This window comes from Anomaloglossus baeobatrachus, chromosome 3 (genome assembly GCF_048569485.1).
Source record: "Anomaloglossus baeobatrachus isolate aAnoBae1 chromosome 3, aAnoBae1.hap1, whole genome shotgun sequence".
Lineage (NCBI taxonomy): Eukaryota > Metazoa > Chordata > Amphibia > Anura > Aromobatidae > Anomaloglossus > Anomaloglossus baeobatrachus.
Window position 1 is genome coordinate 464,626,212 of NC_134355.1, and position 25,464 is coordinate 464,651,675.

The 25,464-nt window shown below is 40.9% G+C and overlaps 1 protein-coding gene across 1 annotated transcript; it reads left to right on the top strand.

The window, feature by feature from the left end:
• The first annotated feature begins 6,002 nt into the window (after window positions 1-6,002).
• LOC142295434 (fetuin-B-like) lies at window positions 6,003-25,179 on the top strand. The gene is made up of 7 exons (XM_075338535.1): window positions 6,003-6,221; window positions 9,209-9,319; window positions 15,038-15,125; window positions 17,852-18,012; window positions 20,891-20,998; window positions 23,166-23,261; window positions 24,584-25,179. Exons 1-7 carry the CDS (start codon window positions 6,003-6,005, stop codon window positions 25,130-25,132), a joined length of 1,332 nt encoding a protein of 443 aa, XP_075194650.1. The 3' UTR covers window positions 25,133-25,179.
• Window positions 25,180-25,464: the final 285 nt, after the last annotated feature.

Below are 25,464 nucleotides of genomic sequence, written 5' to 3' on the forward strand. Positions count from 1 at the left end.
TGTGTCACAGCGGGAGAGTGACGACCAAAAAATGAAGCTGGACATTCAGCAACGACCGGCGACCTCACAGCAGGGGCCAGGTCGTTGCTGGATGTCACACACAGCGACAGCGACGGGACGTCGCTGCAACGTCACAGAAAATGGTGACGTAGCAGCGACATCGTTGTCGTTGTCGCTGTGTGTGACACCAGCTTTAGGGCTGGTTCACACTAAGCGACAACGAGGTCGCTGTTACGTCACCATTTTCTGTGACGTAACAGCGACCTTGTAAGTCGCTGTTATGATCGCTGCTTAGCTGTCAAACACAGCAGCCGAAGCAGCGATCATAACCGCGAGAGCAGGGAGCCGCGCACACTGCTTAGCGCTGGCTCCTTGCTCTCCTAGCTACAGTACACATCGGGTTAATTAACCCGATGTGTGCTGCAGCTACATGTGCAGAGAGCAGGGAGCCGCGCACACTGCTTAGCGCTGGCTCCTTGCTCTCCTAGCTACAGTACACATCGGGTTAATTAACCCGATGTGTACTGCAGCTACATGTGCAGAGAGCTGGAGCCGGCAGCACAGGCAGCGTGAGAGCTGCGGAGGCTGATAACTAAGGTAAATATCGGGTAACCACCTTGGTTACCCGATGTTTATCTTGGTAACAGCTTACCGCAGCTGCCAGATGCCGGCTCCTGCTCCCTGCTCGCTTCATTTCGTCGCTCTCTCGCTGTCACACACAGCGATCTGTGTGTCACAGCGGGAGAGCGCCTTTGAAGAAAACGAACCAGGGCTGTGTGTAACGAGCAGCGATCTCGCAGCAGGGGCCAAATCACTGCTCAGTGTCACACACAGCGAGATCGCTAATGAGGTCACTGTTGCATCACCAAAACCGTGCCGTAGCAGCGATTTTGGTAGCGATCTCGCTATGTGTGAAGCACCCCTAAACACCAGGAGATACAGCATAAAAGAGATAGTCAAAGAAACAGAACTGGGAAATGATACATTATAACTGTCAGCTAGAAGTAGATGCTGGGGGTTTAAATAGGGAGTGGCCACACCCAAGGCTCAAAGCAGAGAACTAATTATAACAGATAAGTAGGAAGACATGGACCTCCTGTCTCAGCAGGACCACAAATACCAGCCATGCTAATGTAAAACAGGACTGCATTGCAAGCATAGCACCACCTAGAGTCAGAGGCAGAAATTGCAGGACAGGGTTCAATATAATTAAACCAGGTACTCACAAGGGCAATTTTTTGAAGATTTTATTAAAACCAGCAATAGTTCAAAGTTCAAAACGTTTTGGTCTATATGCTGACTTTCATAAGAGGAACTAGCTGTTATGTGTGCCCTATGCACAAGCAATTGATACCACGTGATGCCATCACAATTTTATTAAATTCCTGGTTTACTATCATCTATTTTCCATGTACCTTTAGGAGATGAGCAACTGTTCCTACTCATCACCTGGTTCCCTTATTTTCAAACTTCCTGCTCATTTACTTCTTTACATATGACTTGATACCTTATTCCGGATTCATGCCATTATTCTAATACTTTTCCCTTGGCCATTTCATTACTAGCATCTGCACACATAACAGCTAGTGCCTCTGATGAAGGTCAGCATTTAGACCGAAATGTTTTGAACTTTGAACTATTGGTGTTATTAATAAAATCTTCAAAAAATTCCCCTTGGGAGTGCCTGGTTCAATTGTATTGTATTTCACAGAGTTGGACCCTACCAGAGCATCCCGTTATCCGTTATATCAGCAGGAAAGGTTTCAGACACAAACATAAAACAGATATTAAAGCATTATCATTTTTGAATCTTAAATTTTGACGAATGATTGCGCCCTCCGGGCGTACGGTGGAATTACGAACCACGCAATGGGGTGTAACCACGCATCAGGCTGGGTATGTGCAGACTAACAGCAAACATAAATACCTGGTGCACGTGTGCTGCCCTCTTACCTTGTGTATGCAAAAGAGAGGGAATAGTTCTATTAGTGCTTCTTTTTTCGATAGCACTATCCGGATAGCGCTATCCATTCTCTAGGAGTAGCATTGTCAGATAGCTCTACACGTTCTCTTTCATTATCGGTACCACTATGCGGATAGCGCTATCCATGCTCTTTTATTCAAAGTAGCGCTATCAGCGCTAGCCCAACATAGTGTTGCCTCAGAAACGTTGCCTCACAGTGTTGCCTCAGTGTTGCCTCACAATATTGCCTCAGTGTTGCCTCAATGTTTCCTCAGTGTTGCCTCAATATTGTCTCAGTTTTCCTTCAATGTTGCCTCAATGTTGCCTCACAACGTTGCCTCAGATTTGCCTCACAATGTTGCCTCAGTGTTGTGTGAATGTTGCGTCAGTGTTGGCTCACAATGTTGCCTCAGTGTTGGCTCACACAGTGTATCCGTCAGGGGACAGCTCTTTCATTAATACTGTTCGGGTAGAGCTATCCGATAGCGCTATCCATGAAGAAAGTAAACAGACAGACCTATCTGATAGCACTTTCTATGAAGAAAGTGAACGGGTATAACTATCCCATAGCTCTATGCCTAAAGGAAATGAACAAGTAGAGCTATCCGATAGCGCTATCCATCAATGTTCCTGAGCGAATGGACCATGCCCAGGAGGTGGCGCTACTAGTGCTCCCATTGATGCCAAAGCAAGAGAGCTAGTGTATCTTTCCCTAATTCGCGCTATATATTTCTGCCAGAAAAAAGTGTGATGCTTAACAAACAAGTTCACAGGCTTGCAGTCTGGTCCATCACCAAGAAGAATGATAAGTAACCAAGTACTTCTATGCAACTTTTCCCATTATTCTATAGGGGTACTAGTTTTCAAGCAATTTATCTCAGAAAGTACTCTATACCTGCAACAGATTATTCTGCACTGTGCACTTTTTTGGTAAGTATTGCACTTGGTAGGCACAGCACGTTTTACTGGAAGTAATATATCCAGCGAATTAGGGAAAGACGACGGTGAGTGGGAGCGCCATATCGTATTTTAACGTGACGACCTTCACTGTAAGCCACGGCACAGTAGGGAGTGACTTTTTATGGTCAGTATATCTCCCTTTCTTGTGCACTTAGTTCTGTATTTGGACACATTTGGGGTATTGTTTTTAAGATAAATGTAATGAATCTCGTGATTTTAAAAGGGTTTTTACTATGATATACTGTATGTAAATCATAATATACACTGGAGATTAAAACACTGGAGAACAATGTATGGTCACTTGCTTTTTTCAGAAATATTGTCATCTACATTGATCAACATTTGAAGGGTTTTTTTTGTAAGGGGTACACCATGCTACTATAACAGTGTTTTAGAAAAGATTCAAAGTTTATCAACATAAAATCTTTATTTTGCCCAAAACGTGATGATCATAATTAGAGAACAGCAATGACTGCAGCACAGAGAAATATTACAACTACATGCTTTGAAGATAACAACAGTTACCAATCAGTAGAAAGTGTACAGGCCTTTGCTTTGAAAGACTTCAGCAAATCTGCTTCCACAGGACATCACTAGTCTCTCACACTGCTCTGGTGTGATTTTGGTCCACACTTCTTCCATTTTTCTACAGTTCTTTGACTGTTGTGCGATTTATGGCCATATCTTTTTCATCAAGGATTTTCCAGAGGTTTTCTATTGGGTTTAGATCAGGACTCTGGGCTGGCCATTTCACTGTTTCAATGTTTTCTGTTTCAAGGAACTTCTTTATCCATTTTGCTGTGTGACAGGGGGCATTATTGTCTTGTATGAAAATTGCTGGCTGATTGAGTGATGAACGCAAGTAAGGAACCACATGCTGTTGAAGAAGGTTCTGATACACACTTGCATTCACTCTGCCATGTAGCTGTATGAGAGGTCCAACTCCTACTGCAGAGAACATTCCCCAAACCATGACACTTCCTCCACCACCTTTCACTGGCTTCTTAACACACTTTGGGTTCAGTCTTTCTTCAGTTTGTCAACGAACATAATGTTTCTCATCAGACCCAAATAAATTAAACTTACTTACATCACTAGAATGAACTGTGTACCACATCTTCTCTGTCCACACGACATGCTCCTCACCAAAAGTGAGTCTAGCCTTTTGATTATTTCTGCTAATGAAAGGTTTTCAGTCCAAATGCTCTTAAAGATTGTGACACTGTATAATGAAACAAATCCTTACCCTGTTCAGTGCTGAACTGGTGAGCAATTCCAGCTGTAGTGTTGAAACGATTACCTATGGAGATTCTACGCATTATCCTGTCCTCTCTTGCATTTGTCTTTTGAGGGCGATCAGCCTTCTTGGGGGACTTGAAAGAGTTTGTGATGTTGTAGAGATGCAATATTCTTGAAATCACAAACTTGAAATGATCAACTTCTCTTGCAATGGCTGATAGGGTCACCCCTTTGGCCTTCATCTGGACAACCTGCTGCCGGGAGGTTTCAGTCACTTTGGAACCGCACACCATTTTTGCAAAGTCAGTGCAAACTGGAAAGTTAGGGTACCTTCACACTTTAGCGATGCAGCAGCGATCCGACCAGCGATCTGACCTGGTCAGGATCGCTGCTGCATAGCTACATGGTCGCTGGTGAGCTGTCAAACAGGCAGATCTCACCAGCGACCAGTGACCAGCCCCCAGCCAGCAGCGACGTGCAAGCGACGCTGCGCTTGCACGGAGCCGGCGTCTGGAAGCTGCGGACACTGGTAACTAAGGTAAACATCGGGTATGGTTACCCGATGTTTACATTAGTTACCAGCGCACACCGCTTAGCTGTGTGTGCAGGGAGCAGGGAGCCGCGCACACTGAGCGCTGGCTCCTTGCTCTCCTAGCTACAGTACACATTGGGTTAATTAACCCAATTTGTAATGCAGCTACATGTGCAGAGAGCAGGGAGCCGCGCACACTGCTCAGCGCTGGCTCCTTGCTCTCCTAGCTACAGTACACATCGGGTTAATTAACCCGATGTGTACAGCAGCTACCTGTGCAGAGAGCCGGAGCCGGCAGCACAGGCAGCGTGAGAGCGGCGGAGGCTGGTAACTAAGGTAAATATCGGGTAACCACCTTGGTTACCCGATGTTTATCTTGGTTACAGCTTACCGCAGCTGCCAGACGCCGGCTCCTGCTCCCTGCTCGCTTCATTTGTCGCTCTCTCGCTGTCACACACAGCGATCTGTGTGTCACAGTGGGAGAGCGCCTTTGAAGAAAACGAACCAGCACTGTGTGTAACGAGCAGCGATCTCGCAGCAGGGACCAGATCGCTGCTCAGTGTCACACACAGCGAGATCGCTAATGAGGTCACTGCTGCGTCACAAAAAGCGTGACTCAGCAGCGATCTCGGCAGCGAGCTCGCTGTGTGTGAAGCACCCCTTAGTCTGCCAGTTGCATAGGGCTTGTCAGATAATCTGGCACCTGGTGTTAATTTCCTTAATTAACACCAAAAACCTGCAGTTATCTGAAAGTATTCTCTAACTTTGATCAGTGTTTTTTTCAATTTATCTCTTTACATTTTAAGTATGTACTTTGGAATAAATTCAATTGATAAAATAAGCTTAAAATACTGCAAATTTACTCATGTTATTAAATAATCACACTAGACTACACAATGACCTTGACATTTAGGAAATTGTTTGTTGTTTTCTAATTTTAATCTCCAGTGTACATTATTTAATTATATTATTCACTAATTTAACAATTTTATGACGTGAATAGTTTTATGAAAGTCATAGTTAGTGGAAGTAAACTTTGTATATTGTGTCAAGGTCACACATGATGAAAACATTGATCATTTGCTTATTGTTTCTTCCTGACATTGCGGTATAGTGTTAGACATTTACCTAATCATTGACTCTCTTGTTTGCTGTCATGTTGAAAGGGGTAAAGGTGATATATCATTATGGTTACCATGTATATATGTAAGCAGGGAACATGACTAATTTGCTGAGTACAGCGACCATATTGAATATCGTGATACGTGAACTGACCACGTCTTCATCTCGCTCCTTCTCCCAGGAAGGATGAAGGTCACTATATTACTTTTAGTTTCCACCCAGATTTTCCTATCTTCTGCAGGACGATCTCGCGGTAATAAAGAGCCTGAGCTAACCTCCATTGCTTGCAATAACCCTGCTGCAGAAGCTGCTGCCGACCTATCTTTACGTCAGCTAAATGCCAACCGAAAAGAAGGGTCTGTGCTTGGACTTAAAAGAATTTCCAACGTACAAGAACAGTTTGATGTAAGTATGATACAAATCTGATCTACAATATTAATACTGTACTTTCTAATGTGTAGGCAACTGTTTCTCTCCAAATCAGTAAGGATTGTGTCAATGCCGAACATATCAGCTATTAGTTCTGTAACTGTATAAGAAGTTGAATAAAGTTAAATTTGTATAATGCTATTAATGTGATTAGCCATACATCCAAAAATCATAGATCGATATATTATGGCTAAGCAAAATATACAAATATGAACATGTGGTTCATAGTTTAACATCCTAATCAAACTGAATGAAGACCACAGCCGTGTGGAAGGGGATTTTTCAGCTCTTTTCTCTAGGTGGTGGTGGAGTGTGGTGGCAATTGTTGTTGTGATGCTGTGCCTTTCGGGTGGTGTGATCTGGAGCCATGGGAGATTTGGATTAGTGCATGATTGCTGTGGTACACAATGTTGCTCCGCTTCTGCCGCTTTGTTTCTAAAGCGGTGGCCAGCATATGTCACCGCACTTGTTAGCTCAGGGACCACTGAGAGGTTCACCATGAGGTGGTAATGGCTTCATACAGTCTGATCAGAATAGTAAACTAAAAACCTCTTATTCATGTTTTAAAAAATGTTGTTCAGCCACAATAGAGCAATGTATCGCACAAAGAACAAGAAAAATAGAGCTATACAACGCGTTTCGACGATAAATCAGTCGCTACATCTTAATCATGGATCATGATTAAGGGAATTTTGATATGTAAATGCTGCTGGTTTGAAGGGTATAAGGGACCTTATAGGTTCCCTTTAAGCTAGCTTAAAAATAATTTCAAATGACAGTTTTGTTTATTTGTCTGATGATTGGCAGCCTGTTTACATTGGCCGATTATCAGGAAATTAGTGTTCCTAGCAAAGTTCCTTCAGAATTATCAGCCAGGGTAAATGTAAATGTACACTAAATTCTCAGAACATCAAGGTCTTATCTGTGAATCAAACTTGCTGTGTTAGAATTTGCTATTGTAAGTTTTAAATATATTAACCCTTTTTAATAACTGAGATCTTCTATAGATCCTTATTAATATTGGTACTCTTCTCTAATATTTTTTATAGCAAGACATTGAAAAAATAAATATATTCTTCTACACCGTGTGTAGAATTATTAGGCAAATGAGTATTTTGAGCCCATGATACTTTTATATATGTTGTCCTACTCCAAGCTGTATAGGCTTGAGAGCCAACTACCAATTAAGTAAATCAGGTGATGTGCATCTCTGTAATGAGGAGGGGTGTAGTGTAATGACATCAACATCCTATATAAGGTGTGCTTAATTATTAGGCAACTTCCTTTCCTTTGGCAAAATGGATCAGAAGAGAGATTTGACGGGCTCTGAAAAGTCTGAAATTGTGAGATGTCTTGCAGAGGGATGCAGCAGTCTTGAAATTGCCAAACTTTTGAAGCGTGATCACCGAACAATAAAGTGTTTCATGACAAATAGCCAACAGGGTCGTGAGAAGCATGTTGGGCAAAAAAAGCGCAAAATAACTGCCCATGAATTGAGGCAAATCAAGTGTGAAGCTGCCAAGATTCAATTTGCCACCAGTTTGGCCATATTTCAGACTTGCAACATTACTGGAGTATCAAAAAGCACAGGGTGTGCCATACTCAGGGACATGGCCAAGGTAAAGAAGGCTGAAAAACGACCACCTTTGAACAAGAAACATAAGATAAAATATCAAGACTGGGCTAAGAAATAGCTTAAGACTGATTTTTCAAAGGTTTTATGAACTGATGAAATGAGAGTGACTCTTGATGGGCCAGGTAGATGGGCCAGAGGCTGGTTCAGCAAAGTTTTTAATTTAGCCCAAACTGGAATATAATTTACAATAATAAAAAAAAGATAATACTTCCCTTAGAATTCATTTCTTATTTCAGCTAAAAGAAATGACAAGCTATACCCCTCTCATTGCATGTGTTTATAATGCCAAGTGCCCAGAATGTCTGGTGGCACACTGAGTCACTTCCATATAAATATGGAAGACTTCCTGAAGTGGTTCTCAGAGATATTGATGTATCATTTACTATGCATGTATGACCTAATATCAGTTCCAGGCCTTTGACTCTTGCTATATATGAAAGTGTTAGGCTATGTTCGCACGTTGCGTTTTTTTCCGCGTTTCTGCAGCGTTTTTAGCAGCAACGTTTTTGCGCTAAAACGCATGCGTTTTTGATTGCCAGCAAAGTCTATGGGAAAAGCAGAAATCCTGTCTGCACTTTGCTTTTTTTTCTGTAGCGTTTAATTTGCATATTTGTGGTCAAAAACCATGCTGAAAAAGAAGCAGCATGTCAGTTGTTTTTGCCATTTCTGCAGCGTTTCCTTAACATTGGAGTCAATGAGAAATGGCAAAACGCAACCAAAATAACAATTCCTGCATTTTTCATGCTTTTTACCTGCTTTTCCACTGCGTTTTTGGCTCCAAAAACGCATGCTTTTCTGGACAAAAATTAATGGGTTCTAATGTTCCTTTACACACACACAATAACCGAAAATTTAAATGTTAAAAAATTATAAACTTCACCTATTTTTCTGATAAAATGTACATAACCACTATTTTTTCATTAAAATTGATAATTTCCCATATAGTTTTATTAAAAGTAAATTTTATACTTTTTTTCTCTTTTTTCATTCTTTTTGACTAATTCAACTCTATTTCTCAGTGTCTTGATCTAAAAAACGCATCTGCAGAAACGCAGGTGAAAACGCAGGTAAAAAGCGCTAAAAACGCACTAAAAACGTGGTAAAAACACATGCGTTTTTAGAGCTAAAAAATGGTCAAAAGCCATTTGGTCAAAAACCAAGGGAAGGAAAACGTGCAGAATAAACTGCAGGTACTCCGACGCAACGTGCGCACATAGCCTTAGTTTGGATAGATGATGAAGTACATAATTGGTTAAATTTTGTATTTTTCCAATCAGTTGTTGGTGAAGTGTAAAACTAAAATGAGAATATTGTTTTTCATTTACAGGAGGAGAATGGATCTGTATTTTATCTGACATTAGATGTTTTAGAAACCGAATGTCATGTACTGAGTCGACGGCTGTGGAAAGATTGTGGGGCCAAGCCTCGAAATGAAGCAGTAAGTACATCAGGACAATCGCTGGTTCGGTTCTTATTCAAATTTTATTTTTGATAATAGAATCTAAAGATCAGAGAATTACTTTGGAAAATGTTACAGAATCGTACATTTTGAGAAGTCTACAGACTGTAAATGGGATTCATGCACTCACACTGCTGTAAATAGTCTATAGTCAGAGGACAGACTTTCAGAAAGGCCATGAGGATTCTTTTTTTTTTTTTCATAAATCAATAGTACATTTTTATTTCAGAATTGATCAGTCATTATCAAAGTTCTCAATTCTGAGGTAAAATCTAAATTCGGTGAACAGTTTCACATTACTGAGATAGGAGATGGCAGTTGGTACTGATGAGATTCTATGATGACGAAAGGAGGGAGGAGCTTAGCGGCAGAGTGAGGAGCTAGATGCAATGGGAGGAGTTTTATGCAGAGCTCTACCCACTCCTCCCTCTTCTATCTACATAGAATGTCAGTAGTAATAGCTGCCATCTCCTACCTCAGTAAATGGAAAGTCCTCATTCAATAACAGATTTTACCTCAGAATAGGGAATTTTGATAATAACAACAAATGGATGTACCCAGACTGAAAAAAAGTCCAGATCCGTGTAATTTCACAAGTATCCAAATTCGGCTAATGATCAGGGTCTGGCAACCCAGGAAGTAAAAAAATAAAATAATTTTAAAGCAAGTGCGCTATTCTTACCGAGTCTCCGGTGCAGCTGTAACTGTTTCCACGCCGCTTATGCTTCTTCTGTGGCCGCTAATTTACTTTCATGCATATGCTCTGATTCCCCCACATACTAGCAGTCCTGGCGTCTGTTATTGGTTGCAGTCAGATGCGCCCCCAGCTTGTATGACAGCATCTGACTGCTTCCAATGATAGGCGCTGTCTGCGGGTCCCTATCGTGGTATAAGAATAAATAAATAAATTGGCTTAGGGTCCCCCTGTATGATAATACTCAGCAGAGATAAAGCATATGGCTACAAGGCTGCATCCCCCCAGCCACGTGCTTATCTTGGCTGTGTATCAAAATAACAGGAACGGCATGCGGCTTTTTTTTTAATTATTTAAATTAATAATTTTTAATAAATGGCATGCGGTCCCACCCACTTTTGATACACAGCCAATATAAAGCCCGACAGCTGGGGGCTGGTATTCTCAGGCAGTGGAGACCCATACTTATACCAGCCTGCAGTCTCCCACAATTGTTGCACCCATTAGATGTGACAATCCCTGAACTTTACCCGGCTCTTCCTGATTGCCCTGGTGCAGTGGCAATCAGGGTAATCAGGGGTTAATAACAGCCGACAGCTGCCACTAAGCCATAGATTTGTAATTGGATGTGTCTATTAGACCCCCATTACTAATCTGTAAGTGAAAAGAAATAAACAAAAACATCGAAAAAACCCTTTATTTGAAATAACATACAAAAAATACCCTCTTTCATTAATTTATTAACCCCAAAAGCACCCAGGTCCAACGTAATCCACACGAGGTCCCACGATGATTCCAGCTCTGCTACATATCAAAGCACAGCATGTGGACATGGAATAATGATTGCCCACTAGGGGTTTCAGGCAGAGACTCAGCCCCGAGATGAGCGTTGACATCACTCAGGTTATTTGCAGTCACAGCTGGAGGTTTTCATGGCCCTCCACCTGTGATGACAGGTAACCTGTCCGCAGGTGAACTCATTAAACTAACATCAGAGATCTGCATCTCCTGGCAGAAAAACGCTGCTTTTTTGCCAAGAGATGCAGATTTGGTTCTGAAATTTTTACAACATATTCCTGCACCCAATATTCACCTCCTGGTAACAAAAATCCCATCACTACCTCATCAAACTACATGAGAGTTTTTGCCAGGAGGTGCAAATTTGGTGCTGAAATCTGGTGCAGATATCTCAGCACCATATTTGGCCCTCCTGGCAGAAAACCAGGTGGTCTTGTCACCACAAGTGCGATATGCATACTTCCAGCCTCATTCATATAGTCACTGTGGACTTTCGTGCCAAACCATGACATCCCATTTAATTAGAAAAAGAGAGATTGATCACTGATAAACACTTCTGTCTGTGCTTATCTTCAAGTAGAGCGAGATCCTTCCCACTCCAGGCAAAAGTCAGAGTTCACTACTACTTCTCCCACACATTGTGGCATATTTATTCATCTAAATAAAATTCTGCTCTAGGTGCCAAAAATGACATTCATGACAAGCACAATATTTATGACATGTTGACATTTTGCCACTCTTTATGTTCAAATAAGTAAGACCTCACTGAAAATGGACGGGACTTATTGGAAAAGGACCTTGGCTTTTCGGATATAACAGTATGTTAAAGATGTGGTGTACATTTCTGGCACAAAGTAAGCCAACTAATAAGTGGTCTAAATGTAGCCTACACAGTCTTAAAGCAAACTGCATGAACCACTTTGATAGATTTGGCAAATTTTAGACTGTCTATTGTAAAGGTTACTTTGTGAAAGAATTAGTCTGTATTTAAAAACATGACCCAATGTGCATTGTCAACTCATGTTGCAGAAATAAGCAAGTTTGTTCTATAGAAATGAGCAGAACACAGCTTCACTGATAATAATAATAAATTAAAATTATGATTTACAAAATCTCATGTCCCCTAATAATATGTATTTTCAATGATAATTATCTCTTCAGTCATGGCCAAAAGTGTTGTCATCCTTGAAATTGTTGCAGAAAATGAAGTATTTCTCCCAGAAAATTATTATAATTACACATTTTTGTTATACATATCTTTATTTCCTTTGTGTGTATTAGAACAATACAAAAAAAAAGAATAAAAGGCAAATTATACATAACTTCACACAAAACCCCAAAATTGTCAGGACAAAATTATTGCAATTCTTAACTTAATACAGAGCCTTGCGAAAGTATTCGGCGCCCTTGAATTTTTCAACCTTTTTCTACATTTCAGGCTTCAAACATAAAGATAAAAAATGTAAATGTTATGGTGAAGAATCAATAAGTGGGACACAATTGTGAAGTTGAACGAAATTTATTGCTTCTTTTATGCTTTTGTAAAAAATAATCAACTGAAAATTGGGGCATGCAATATTATTCGGCCCCTTTACTTTCAGTGCAGCAAACTCACTCCAGAAGTTCATTGAGGATCTCTGGATGATCCAATGTTGTCCTAAATAACTGATGATGATAAATATAAGCAACCCACGTGTAATGAAGTCTCCGTAAAAATGCACCTGTCTCAGTGTTTTGTTTAAAGCACAGAAAGCATCATGAAGACCAACAAACACAACAGGCAGGTCCGTGATACTGTTGTGGAGAAGTTTAAAGCCGGATTTGGTTACAAAAAGATTTCCAAAACTTTAAACATCCCAAGGAGCACTGTGCAAGCGATCATATTGAAATGGTAGGAGTACCATACCACTGCAAATCTACCAAGACCCGGCCGTCCATCCAAACTTTCATCTCAAACAAGGAGAAAACTGATCAGAGATGCAGCCAAGAGGCCCATGATCACTCTGGATGAACTGCAGAGATCTACAACTGAAGTGGGACAGTCTGTCCATAGGACAACAATCAGTCATACACTGCACAAATCTGGCCTTTATGGAATAGTGGCAAGAAGAAAGCCATTTCTCAAAGATATACGTAAAAAGGGTTGTTTAAAGTTTGCCACAAGCCACCTGGGAGACACCAAACATGTGGAAGAAGGTGCTCTGGTCAGATGAAACCTAAATCGAACTTTTTGGGCACAATGCCAAATGATATGTTTGGCGTAACAGCAACACAGCTCATCACCCTGAACACACCATCCCCACTGTCAAACATGGTGGTGGCAGCATCATGGTTTGGCCCTGCTTTTCTTCAGCAGGGACAGGGAAGATGGTTAAAATTGATGGGAAGATGGATGGAGCTAAATACAGGACCATTCTAGAAGAAAACCTGTTGGAGTCTGCAGAAGACCTGAGACTGGGACGGAGATTTGTCTTCCAACAAGACAATGATCCCAAACATAAAGCCAAATCAACAATGGAATGGTTCACAAATAAACGTATTCAGGTGGTAGAATGGCCAAGTCAAAGTCCAGACCTGAATACAATCGAGAATCTGTGGGAAGAGCTGAAAACTACTGTTCACAAACGCTCTCCATCCAACCTCACTCAGCTCGAGCTTTTTGCAAAGGAAGAATGGGCAAGAATTTCAGTCTCTCAATGTGCAAAACTGATAGACACATACCCCAAGCGACTTGCAGCTGTAATCACAGCAAAAGGTGGCGATACGCAGTATTAACTTAAAGGGGTTGAATAATATTGCACGCCCCTCTTTTCAGTTTATTATTTTTTATAAAAGTTTAAAATAAGCAATACATTTTGTTCAACTTCACAATTGTGTCCCACTTGTTGTTGATTCTTCACCATAACATTAAAATGTTTATCTTTATGTTTGAAGCCTGAAATGTGGGAAAATGTTAAAAAATTCAAGGGGGCCGAATACTTTCGCAAGGCACTGTATTTGGTTGCATACCTTTCAGAATAAATAACTGCAAGCAGTCACTTCCTATAACCATAACAGAATATACATTTTGACAAACTGCAGTCTAGCTTTTTAATGTCTCTGGGTCAGCAGTGGGTTCTCCTGAGTTTCGTGCCATAACATTTCATTCACATGTTGACGGATAGTTTGCGCTGACACTGATGCACCCTGAGTCTAAAGGCACAGCTTGGATTTCTTTAAAACTTGATTGCAGCTGATTCTACTATCCAGACCATCCTGTGTTGCAACCTTTCATCAATTTTTCTCTGTGGGTCACGTCCAGTGAGATTAGCTACAACGTCTTGAATTGCAAACTTCTTGATTTTGTTGTGCACCATGGACAAAGGAACATCAAAATCTCTGGAGATGCACTTGTAACCTTGATATTGATATTGATATATTTCAACAGTTTTGGTTTTCAAGTCCTCACACAGTTCTCTTCTCATTTTTCTGTTCTCCATGCCTAGTGGGGCACACAGACACACAATGCAAAGATTGCGTCAACTACTCTCCTTTTTATCTGGTTTCAGGTATAATTTTCACATTGCTCACCCTTGTTACTTGCCACACCTGAGTTTAGATGATTACCATGCTTGAAACAAAGTCAATTGTCTGTCAGGTTTTTGCATGAAATTATATCCAGTTTGCCTTTTTCTCAGTTTTTTGTCTTGTTCCAATATTCACAAAGGAAATAAAAATCTGTATTTGCAATCATTTCCAGGGAGAAATACTGAATTTTCTGGAACAATTTCAAGGGTGCCAACACTTTTGGTCATGACCATATATGATTTTGTTATTATATGACTACAGTCTAGCTCCAGGGATACTGTACCATTATATGTAGGAAGACACAACAGCAGGTTACGCAGCACAGTCCCTTAGGAATACACCAAGCCCAGTGAGTATTATACACAGGTCCTAGGTTTTCAAATAGAATCCATGCATAATACTTGATGGCTCTCCTTAGGTGATATACAGTAATTTGGTAAAAAAAATCTCCCTTATTAAAGCAATTATATATTGCCATGAACCTCATTAAATCTTACACATGTAGCTACCTCTTTATTCAACTATCCATTCCATGGCGTTATACATTACATCTGTTGGTATAAATACTGTGTGGCTGTGGCAATCTTCCTTTTTGTTTGTTCTCTCTAATAATTCCTAAATCTCCATTATCGTTACAGGCCTTCGGACAGTGCAAAGTGATATTTCAGTTGAATAAGCCAAGAAGGATTGCTCACCTCTACCACTATGATTGCACATTAAGTCCAGGTACAACTTTTGAGTAAAATAGCAAAAAAATAAATAATATGGTTCTTCAAGGGAAGGGGCTATAAAACTGGTAGAAGGTTTTGTGATTCAAAATATGTCCTACTATATAATTAATTAAACCCTTCACACCACGGGAAATAATTGCTGGAATAGTTCAATATTTACAAACAAAAATTCTTTTATTTAAATTTCCGTGTTGAAAGTTTTAAACAAAAAAACTGCATTAAAAAAACAAAGGGAGGAGACCAATGTTTCACCCTTATGGCCTTTTTCAAGGTCTCTAAGATGCAGGTCAGTTTGGTATAGGTGGATAAGGTACAGAGGAGCACCTCATAGAGTCCAAGACTGATGTGAAGGGGTACTAGACGACGTCCAACCGTAATGTGCACATTACAGAGGGACTTCGTCCCGTACCCCTTCACCTCAGTCTTGGACTCTGGGTTGACTATATATATTACTGGGAGGGGCTCGTGAGGAACATTGGCACAAATGACAAAGTTAGAAGTAGGCGTAAAGTCCTTAAAGATGATTTCAATGAATTTGGCTGTAAGCTTAAAGCAAGTATCAAAGGTGGTATTTTCTGAAATTCTGCCTTAAGCACATGCCCGCCAGAGAGGCAGTGGGAGTGTAGGGAGATAAATAAAGGGCTTAGGAATTGGTATAGGAGGAGGATTTGGGTTTCTGGAGAACTGGGTTGTCTTCTCAGTTGGCCACAGGCTCTACGTTAGAGATGGGCTGCACCTCAATGGGGAGGGTGCAGCTGTGCTGGGGGGAAAATTGCTAGAAGGTTGGAAGATTACTTATACTAGGGACTGGGGATGAGGCCAATTACTGTACAGGAGAGGAAGATAGTGCAGATAGTGACCTGGGCATAAGTAATGAATTTGGGGGTGATATAGGGGAAGGGGCTTAGACAGTCAATACACTAAGCAAGAATTGAGGTACAGAGAAATACTTGAAGTTCATGTACATTAATGCAAGAAGCCTCACCAACAAGACTAAGGAATTAGAATTAATATTGTTGGAAAGAAATTATTATATGGTGGGAATAACGGAGACCTGGCTGGATGAGAGCTATGACTGGGCTGTTAATTTACAGGGCTACAAGAAGAAAGAATAATAAGATACTGATAGAGGTACAGTATGTTATAAGTGTCCAAATATAACGGAAGCGTCAGAAAATATTCTCATAAAACAAATAGATGAGGCAGCAAATCAGGGAGAAGTCATTATTGTGAACTACTTTAACTACCCAGAAATAAATTGGTTTGCTTTGCTGTGTTGAAAGCTGTTCACAGACTATAACATTTGCAGTAAATATTCAATTAACAAAATGTTAATAAAATCATACATTAACAGCTAAACTTTATATGGGGTTAATCAGGATCACTTTAAATGATGGCAGCTGTGTACTAACTACTATATAACATGAGTTTAAAAGTGATTGGCTAATGATTCGCTATTTCTGACACACAGCCATATCCCAAATTATCGTAGGGTGTTCATATTTATGCAACCACATTATTTTAATTTAATTGCTATTTCCCTCCTCAAAATTAAATTCGAATTAGACAGAGACATGTTTAATCCCTTTATGACCTAGGACGTATATATACATATATATATAGATATATATATATATATATATATATATATATACGTATACATACGTCCTACGTCGCCTCCCTCCTTTTGATGTGGGCTAATGGCGCTGCAAACATGTGTAGCTAATAGGCGCAACTCTGACGGCGTGATCTAATATGCTCCGGTAGCAATTGCACTTTTCCACACCACAGGGCGCCAATGGGTTGTCATGAAAGCGTGGGGTCAGCTGATGATCCCTGTCGCTGTCATGACTCACTTCCATTGAATGCCAGCATTCACAGATCTTAAGCATTTCTGCTAATCAGAGCGATGCTGAAGCACCGCTCTGTACAGCAGAATTGATTGGACTGTGCAGGTAGAAAATCAATAAAAAAAGTTTTTAAAAATGTAGAAAAAATTTAAAAACCCTAAAAGTTCAAATCACCATCCTTTTGCCACATTGTAAATAATACAAACATTAAAAAATACACTTATTTGGTATCGCCAAGCTCAGAAATGCTTGATCTATCAAGATATAAAACGAAATTATCTGATCAATACACAGCGTACCGAGAAAAACGCCAGAATTGTGTTTTCTTGCTATCCGCAAGATTGCATTAAAATGCAAAAACAGGTGATCAAAACATTGTATCTACCCAAAAATTGTATAATTAAAAAATATCAGCTCAAGAAGCAAAATATAAACCATCACTGAGCCCCAGATGCTGAAAAATGAGAATGCTACGGGTCTCAGAAAATGATGATAAAATGAAGTGAATTAATGGTGTCATTCAAAAGTAGAACACACCACAAACAAGCCCTCACATGGCTATATTGATGGAAAAATAAAAAAGTTATGGCTTTTGGAAGAAGGGGAGGAGAAAACGAAAACGAGAAACTGAAAATTGCCAAGTGGTGAAGGGGTTAAATTGGAATTGAGTTGCAGATTAGCACTATAGCTGCAGGCTCCTTTTAAAGTTGTCCGTGCATATGAAATAGCTCCCACATGAAATCTATTTCTCATGATTCCCGTACAAAGATGCTCACTCAGATGTGTAGCTTTAGTCAATTAGCCCTAAAGCCAATAACCAATTGAAATCAGGAAAATAATTGTATGGCATTTTATTTGTTCCATATTTCAGCCGCTCGACAGGAGCTTGGATGCCGTGGTTGCCATGTTTCGACACCACTGAATGACAGTAGTATTCAAGAGGTTGTAGAGAAGAGTCTGGAGAAGTTTAACAAGGAGAGTGAATACAACAAATACTTTCTTCTTGGAAACATCACAAAAGGAGCTCGACAGGTACAGATAGAATAAAAGCAGCAAATTATTCATAATTTATTGAAGAAAAAAAAAATATTACCCCCTAGACTCAGTCAGAAGCCTCTCATGCGCATACAGCTAAATCACATCTCATGCTTTGCACTGAGGAGGGAAACACCCTGAAACATGAGTCTGCAGATTCAGATTCTGGTTTGGCTTTTATATTAAGTCATATGGCATGACTCATTAAAGGGTCGATATTGACTTTGAGGATTGGTACTTCTAATAGACGGCAGTAGAGTTTGAATCCTCTTCTTCCCTGAAGAGACAATTTGCATATGTAACCTAATAATGACCAAGTGCTGTAAATTTAGTAGTACCTTTATGGAGAAATAATCTTTGACTTTTAAGTTTAAGGATTTCTTTCAACGTATAATTTACTAGAATATATATTAATATTTGTCTATATTAGTACATTATGCCTGTAAAGTACTTTCGAGAATGGCAGAGAAGTTTTTCATAGTTAATATTGTAGCCGATGGATCAGTTAGTGCTTCTATCTTCCATACTGTGGGTTCTAAGTTTGAACCTTGGCTCTAACAAAATAGTCTGATTAAATGTTTTTCGATATTTATGACTGTTGCTGGAACCAGGGCTGGTTTTAAGTAGGGTCCTAAATGTTAACATATTGCCCCATCACACGGAATTATGTAGGTGGCATTTACTCGCACTGAGTTCAGACTGTTAAACGAGCGCAATTGACAATATTGAAGTCGTTCGGCACTTGTTTCCCGGCCTCTTTAGATAGGTTGTCAGAGTATGATTGGCACAGAATGATCACTAGTAGATCAACCTGTCCCCATATAGTATCATGTTATCAGCATCACATGTGCAGTTTACACTGGGCAATGAGATGATTTTGGTTCCACCATCAACAATTCCTATCACCCGATGAATGAGCAGCATTTTGCTCATTCGTTGGGCGATTGCTGACATGTTTACACATATGAACTCTTATCTATGAATCTGGTATTTATAAATGGATGATACATACACAATATGTGATACAAAAACTGCATATTATCTACACATATATGTACACACATAGCACACAGGCATGTATATGCTGAGCACATATATGTATACACAAAGCACCTTCATACAGTCACATACAGTGTGTCCACCCATATCCTGTCCACCGCCATTAACTTGAGAATGGCGGCAGCTATAGGCATAGAAGTGGTGTCTAGGTATAGTAAAGTAGCCATGCGCTACACAATTAAACCACCTATAGCGCCACCTGGTGGAAAACAACAGATTTAGCATTTTTATTTAAAAAAGGGAACAAGATAGAGAAAAAAAGTGAATTACAAAGTTGTAGGGCATCATCAATTCAATACGAATCGACACCTTGCATACAGAAATGCTATGATTAGAATGTGTAAAACTCACAAGGCTGTGGACGTGAAGCTATACCTCATGAAGACTTTCCTACAAGTCATTGGGTATGGTGGCTGCGTAGAGTGGCCTCCACGCTCACCTGACCTGACCCCATTGGACTTTTTTCTGTGAGGTCACACATCAAACAGCAGGTGTATGCGACCCCTCCACCAACATTGCAGGACCTAAGTCGACGTATCACAGATGCTTGTGCAAACGTATCACCTACCATATTGCACAACATGCAGCAAGATACAGTATGCTGTCCAGAGTAGAGTACAGGTGTGCATTGCAGCTGACGGTGGCCACTTTAAACATCAAAGTTAAATGAGCGCCATATGACCAGCATTTAATGTTTTGGGGAGGTGTTGGGTTTCATATCATAGCATGTCTGTATGCAAGGTGTCGATTCGTATTGAATTGATGATGTCCTGCAACTTTGTAAATCACTTTGTTTCTCTATCTCGTTCCGTATTCGAGGTAAAAATTCTAACTCCGTTTTTTTCCACCAGGTGGCGCTATAGGTGGTTTCATTGCGTAGCGCATGGCTACTTTACTATACCTAGGCACCACTTCTATGCCTATAGCTGCTGCCGTTCTCAAGTTAATGGCGGTGGACAGGGTATGGGTGGATACACTGTATATGCCTACCAGGAATCCATACATTCTGATGTCCCCACTAATATATACCACCAGGCGGCCATACATTTTTATGTCCTAATATCAACCACAGGAATCCCATACATTCACACACAGATAGATACAAAGACAGACAGAAACACACACAAAATAGAGGACGTACCACCAATATAGCTCCTCCTCAGCTCTTCTGACTCTCGCAGATCCAGGACTTGTGGTGCCATCACACTCACATGACTAGGGACATAATCGTGATGTCACCACAGGTCCATGAAGTAGTCTCCATATTGGCAACTACACTGCTATTATCAGAGTAGCTTCTGCTGCATATGCTGTGGGCCCTCAATGGGGTGAGGGTCCTGAGCAATTTCCCAGTTTGCTCTGCCCCTGTTGGCCCTAAAAGTAGATAACATAGGCTAAAAAGTATAAGTATTAGGTGACCAGAGCCAAAGACAAGATACTAAAGCTGGCCATATACTTCAGGTAGAGTGGCTTGTTCAGCTGACTGTGAATTCAGATTAAGAGCTTTTACCACAAAGAACAATTAATCTGCTGTGACAGGAAAGCTAAAAAAAGTATGATGGCTTCAGTCCAAAAATTGCAACCTCCATCAATCAGTAGAACGGAATTTCTGTATTCCCCTCCTCACCGCACAGTCATATAATGGAGGAGTTCAATAAAGCCACCAATCTGAATGCATTAAGATGATGAGGTTTTCAAATGATTTATTTGTTTCAATAGTGTCATTTTGGACTACTCTATACAAAATTGTTCTACAGACCGTTACAATTCAGTGGTGTCGCCCAGCCCTAACTAACATATATACTCATGTCCTTAGGTGGTTGCAGGAACAGCGTTCCATGTGGAATTTACAATTCATGAGTCTATCTGTAACAAGTCAGCTGAAGATGTCTCCCTGTGTGACCCCCTGGACTGTGAATTTGCTGTAAGTACATAAAATAAGTAATGGTTATTACTTTCAGGTTTCTGCATAGTTTTCGCTGCCAGACCATTCACTTCTACTTTAGATAGTCATGTCAACAATCTTGGCATTAATCAATTGAATAAAAGAATATAAGAAACTTTGTAATATACCTGATCATGGAAATCTGCTTCTTTCTCAAAAAGGGATTTTGTCAGCAGGATTTCACTCTCCAAACTATTTACATGTGTATGTGGCTTTTCAAAGACAAGTTCAGTAGTTGCTTTACATGGCCAGTCCTTTATTTATATAGAGAGACCATATTAGGTTGGGGTGTTACAGATTCCCTCAGAGTCCATTTTTCTCTCTCCTCCTGAGCTCACCATCCACACTGATAACAGCCTTTTTAGAGCATCTTTGTCAAGGCAAGACAGACAGCTAGGAAAGTGAGGTGTCAGGTTACACAACATATTGAAGCCAATGAAAGGGAAAGAAGGAGGAGGACTAAAGGGGGCTTTACATGCATGAAAGCACCCGCACCCGTCATTTGTGCGTCACGGGCAAATCGCTACCCGTGGCACACAATATCGTTAGTCCCCGTCACATGGACTTACCTGCCTAGCAATGTCGCTGTGGCCGGCAAACCGCCTCCTTTCTAAGGGGGCAGTTCGTGCGGCGTCACAGTGACGTCACATGGCAGCTGTCCAATAGAAGTGGAGGGTCGGAGAGCAGCCGAAAGAAAGTGACGCCCACCTCATTGCCAGAGGAAGCAGGTAAGGTATTGTTCGTCGTTCCTGGGGTGTCACACATAGCGATGTGTGCTGCCTCAGGACCGACGAACAACCTGCATCCAGCATCGTCAACAATATTTGGGATTAGAACGACGTGTCAATGATCAACGATAAGGTGAGTATTTTTGATCGTTAGCAGTCTTTTGTAGGTGTCACATGCAACGACGTCGCTAACGACGACGGATGTGCGTTACGAATTCCGTGACCCCCAACGACATCTCGTTAGCGATGTCGTTGCGTGTAACGGGGCCTTAAGGGTCACTGGGCACAGTGAGATCAGACAGACACAGGCAGTCTACACTCCAGTTTCTATTAAATTCATTTCACTTCAGTGCTGGATTCACAGCAACGCAGCTCGGTACTGCTGAGTAATGTCCTTCGAGTTACCACTGCCTTATATATGCATGCTACAGATAAAGAATCCCTTTCTCTGTGTACTTTTTATGGGATACATCATAGCAGCAAATATACAGCCTTAAGATTAGAGGCATCTGAAAATTAGAGATAGAGACTTGAGAAGGGAAGAGTCGTAAATTGGAAGTCATTCAATGACCAGAAATAATGTTATCCCTAAGGCTGCTTTCACACCTCCATTTTTTCCTGTGCGGCACAATCCGGCACTTTGCAGAAAAAACGGAACCGTTTTTTTTTGCTGCCGGTTGCGTTTTTTTTGCATAGACTAACATTAGTGCCGCATTGTGCCGCATGGGCTTGCGTTCGGTCCGGTTTTTGCCGCATGCAGCAAATTAAGCCAATGCGGCGGCTGGATGGAACGTTGCCTGGCACGGTTTTTGGTGCGGCAAAAAAAACCGCATCGCGCCGCATCCGGCCAATGCGGCGCATTTTCCTATGCATACCTATGGACGCCGGATGTGGCGCGATGCGGCAAAAAACGCATCCGGCCGCCGCATGCGGTTTTTGCCACTGCGCAAGCTCAGTAGCCTGCCGCAAGAGGCAAAAACCGGACGGGCCGCATGTAAAAAACTTATGCAAAGGATGCGGTGTTTTCGCTGCATCCGTTGCATAGGTTTCACAGCCGCACTGCTCAATCCAAATGTGTATCAGTGAAAAATAATGGACTTGTTTATCCCATACATAATAAAGTTCTTTATTTTTCACAGGTGAATGAAAGATAGTCATTTGTAATATGTCATAAGGTATTGGTTGTCCAGCAGTTATTTACTTCAGAAAACACTTTTTTATTTGCTATATTAGGAAATGTGTGCCTTATTTAAATGTTTGGCAAATCTGAAAGACCACAGGGGAACAAAAGTCGCTAACTGCATCTTTTGATTTCAATTAGTTCCATAAAATGCTTTAATTGCGCATTATTGGCACTGAGACAAAGTATTTTAAATTAGATTCTAAAATTAATTTATTTATTGTATTTCCATTTTCAGCATACTGGCTACTGTAAGGGTATGGCTGTAGCACATTGGAGCAACCCAACCCAAAAGGATGTGAAGAATATCAAATGCGATATATTTGAACCAGAGGTATGATGTTAGCAATATTGTGATATAAATAATATCATGACTGTGTATTATTCAGAATACAATTCTTACATTGTCAGGGCATACTGTCCATAGAAAAGTAGAGTTTTGTTTCCTCTAGTAATTAAAAATATTGTAAACAACACAGATTATTATGCTGGCAGATTGTGATGGTATTTTATGCTACTTTAGTTATTATTATCAGTATTATTAGTATCCCTCTCTGTGTGCTATCCTACTTAGAAATATATTGAAATGTGGGTCTTCTAGAAAAAAAATATACTCTAAAAACATCAAGTGCGGAGACATTAAAATGGTTACTCCAGTTTTCTGCACAACATGATGTTTTCATACCAGTCCCTCTACCAAAATGTGCAATGCTGAGCCAGCAATGGGGTGTGGCAATGTCCAGATGTCTAATTTATTACCCCACTGAGTAAAGGGTACTTTACACGCTGCGATATCGGTACCGATATTGCTAGCGAGAGTACCCGCCCCCGTCGGTTGTGCAATACGGGCAAATCGCTGCCCGTGGCGCACAACATCGCTAACACCCGTCACACGGACTTACCTTCCCTGCAACGTCGCTCTTTCCGGCGAACCGCCTCCTTTCTAAGGGGGCGGTTCGTGCAGCGTCACAGCGACGTCACACGGCAGCCGTCCAATAGAAGCGGAGGGACGGAGATGAGCGGCCTAAACATGCCGCCCACCTCCTTCCTTCCTCATTGCCGGTGGATGCAGGTAAGGAGATGTTCATCGTTCCTGCGGTGTCACACACAGCTATGTGTGCTGCCGCAGGAACGACGAACAACATCGTACCTGCAGCAGCAATGATATTAAGGAAATGAACGACGTGTCAATGAGCAATGATTTTTCACGTTTTTGCGCTCGTTGATCATCGCTCATTGGTGTCACATGCTGCAATGTCGCTAACGGCGCCGGATGTGCGTCACTAACGACGTGACCATGACGATATATCGTTAGCGATGTCGCAGCGTGTAAAGCACCCTTAAGAGTGAGGCACACAGAGGTTCATATCACTTGTAAAGTGCATCATTAAGTGATGTGCGACTCATAATGAATCAGGCTCCACTTATTCCATCTTATTGCTGGTCTTATTGAATTGGGGCCTAGGTGCCTGTAAATTGTTCATTACAGTGGCTATAAAACCAAACAAGTTCACAATTCAATTTTACTACTTAAAATCCATTGCATTTCAGTACTAACTTAATTCAGTACAGTTTTCTGTCAAAAATGTATATTACGCCTAACATTTATTTTAGAATAGTCATTTTACTTAAAGATAATAATGTCTTTATTTGTAGGCGGCTGTTGTGGAAGAACAGAAACATAATGAAGGCCATAACACTGATCAAGCAAGTAATGACAAAAAACATCATGGAAAGCACAGTGACAGTGGAAGAAGGAAAAGGCCTAGCCACAGAAAAGGGCATGGGCATGCTAAGCATGGTAAAAAACATGGACATAAGCATGACCACAAGCATGATCATAACCATGACAGTGAAAGTCATGAGCATGACCATGAACATCTACACGATTATGAACATCATCATAACCAAACACAAAGGCCTCATGGTCCTCCATTCAGTCCACCCAAAACAGTGGGCACTATTACATATCTTTCTGGAAATGAACCACCAACTACAGCTTCTACTGTAGAACAAGAAAAGAAGGGTAAAGGACCAAAACCAGACAGAAAATGGGAAGGAAAGCCATCAAAATCATTTATTCGTCCTTTCCCTGAGAAGGCCTCAACCTCAGATCAGTGCCCTGGTCCAGCCAAAAATATTCCAATTACTGAAAATGTACCCAGTGTAGAAGGAACACAAGAACCAACACAACCTCCAAAGTAGACATGATCTCTTACTGTGTGATAAAACAATTGTGTTCTCCTATATTGTGAAAAACACTTTATAAAATAAAATAAATATGTAAAACAAAAGTTAAAATGGCATGTGTTCTGTTTAAAATGAAGCTCAACAACCTTTTGATTGCATTAATTTCAAAGGAAAACCATACCACTGAAATCCGCCTCACGCTCCAGCACTGAGGCATCAACAAATTGCACCTGCCTAGAAGTGAGAAGGTCACGACCACTCAGCATTGGACTGGAGTACCCTGGGCCCATCAGAGAAAATCATTCTCGGGGCCCACTGTGTAGCTACATAGAAATAAATATAAGACC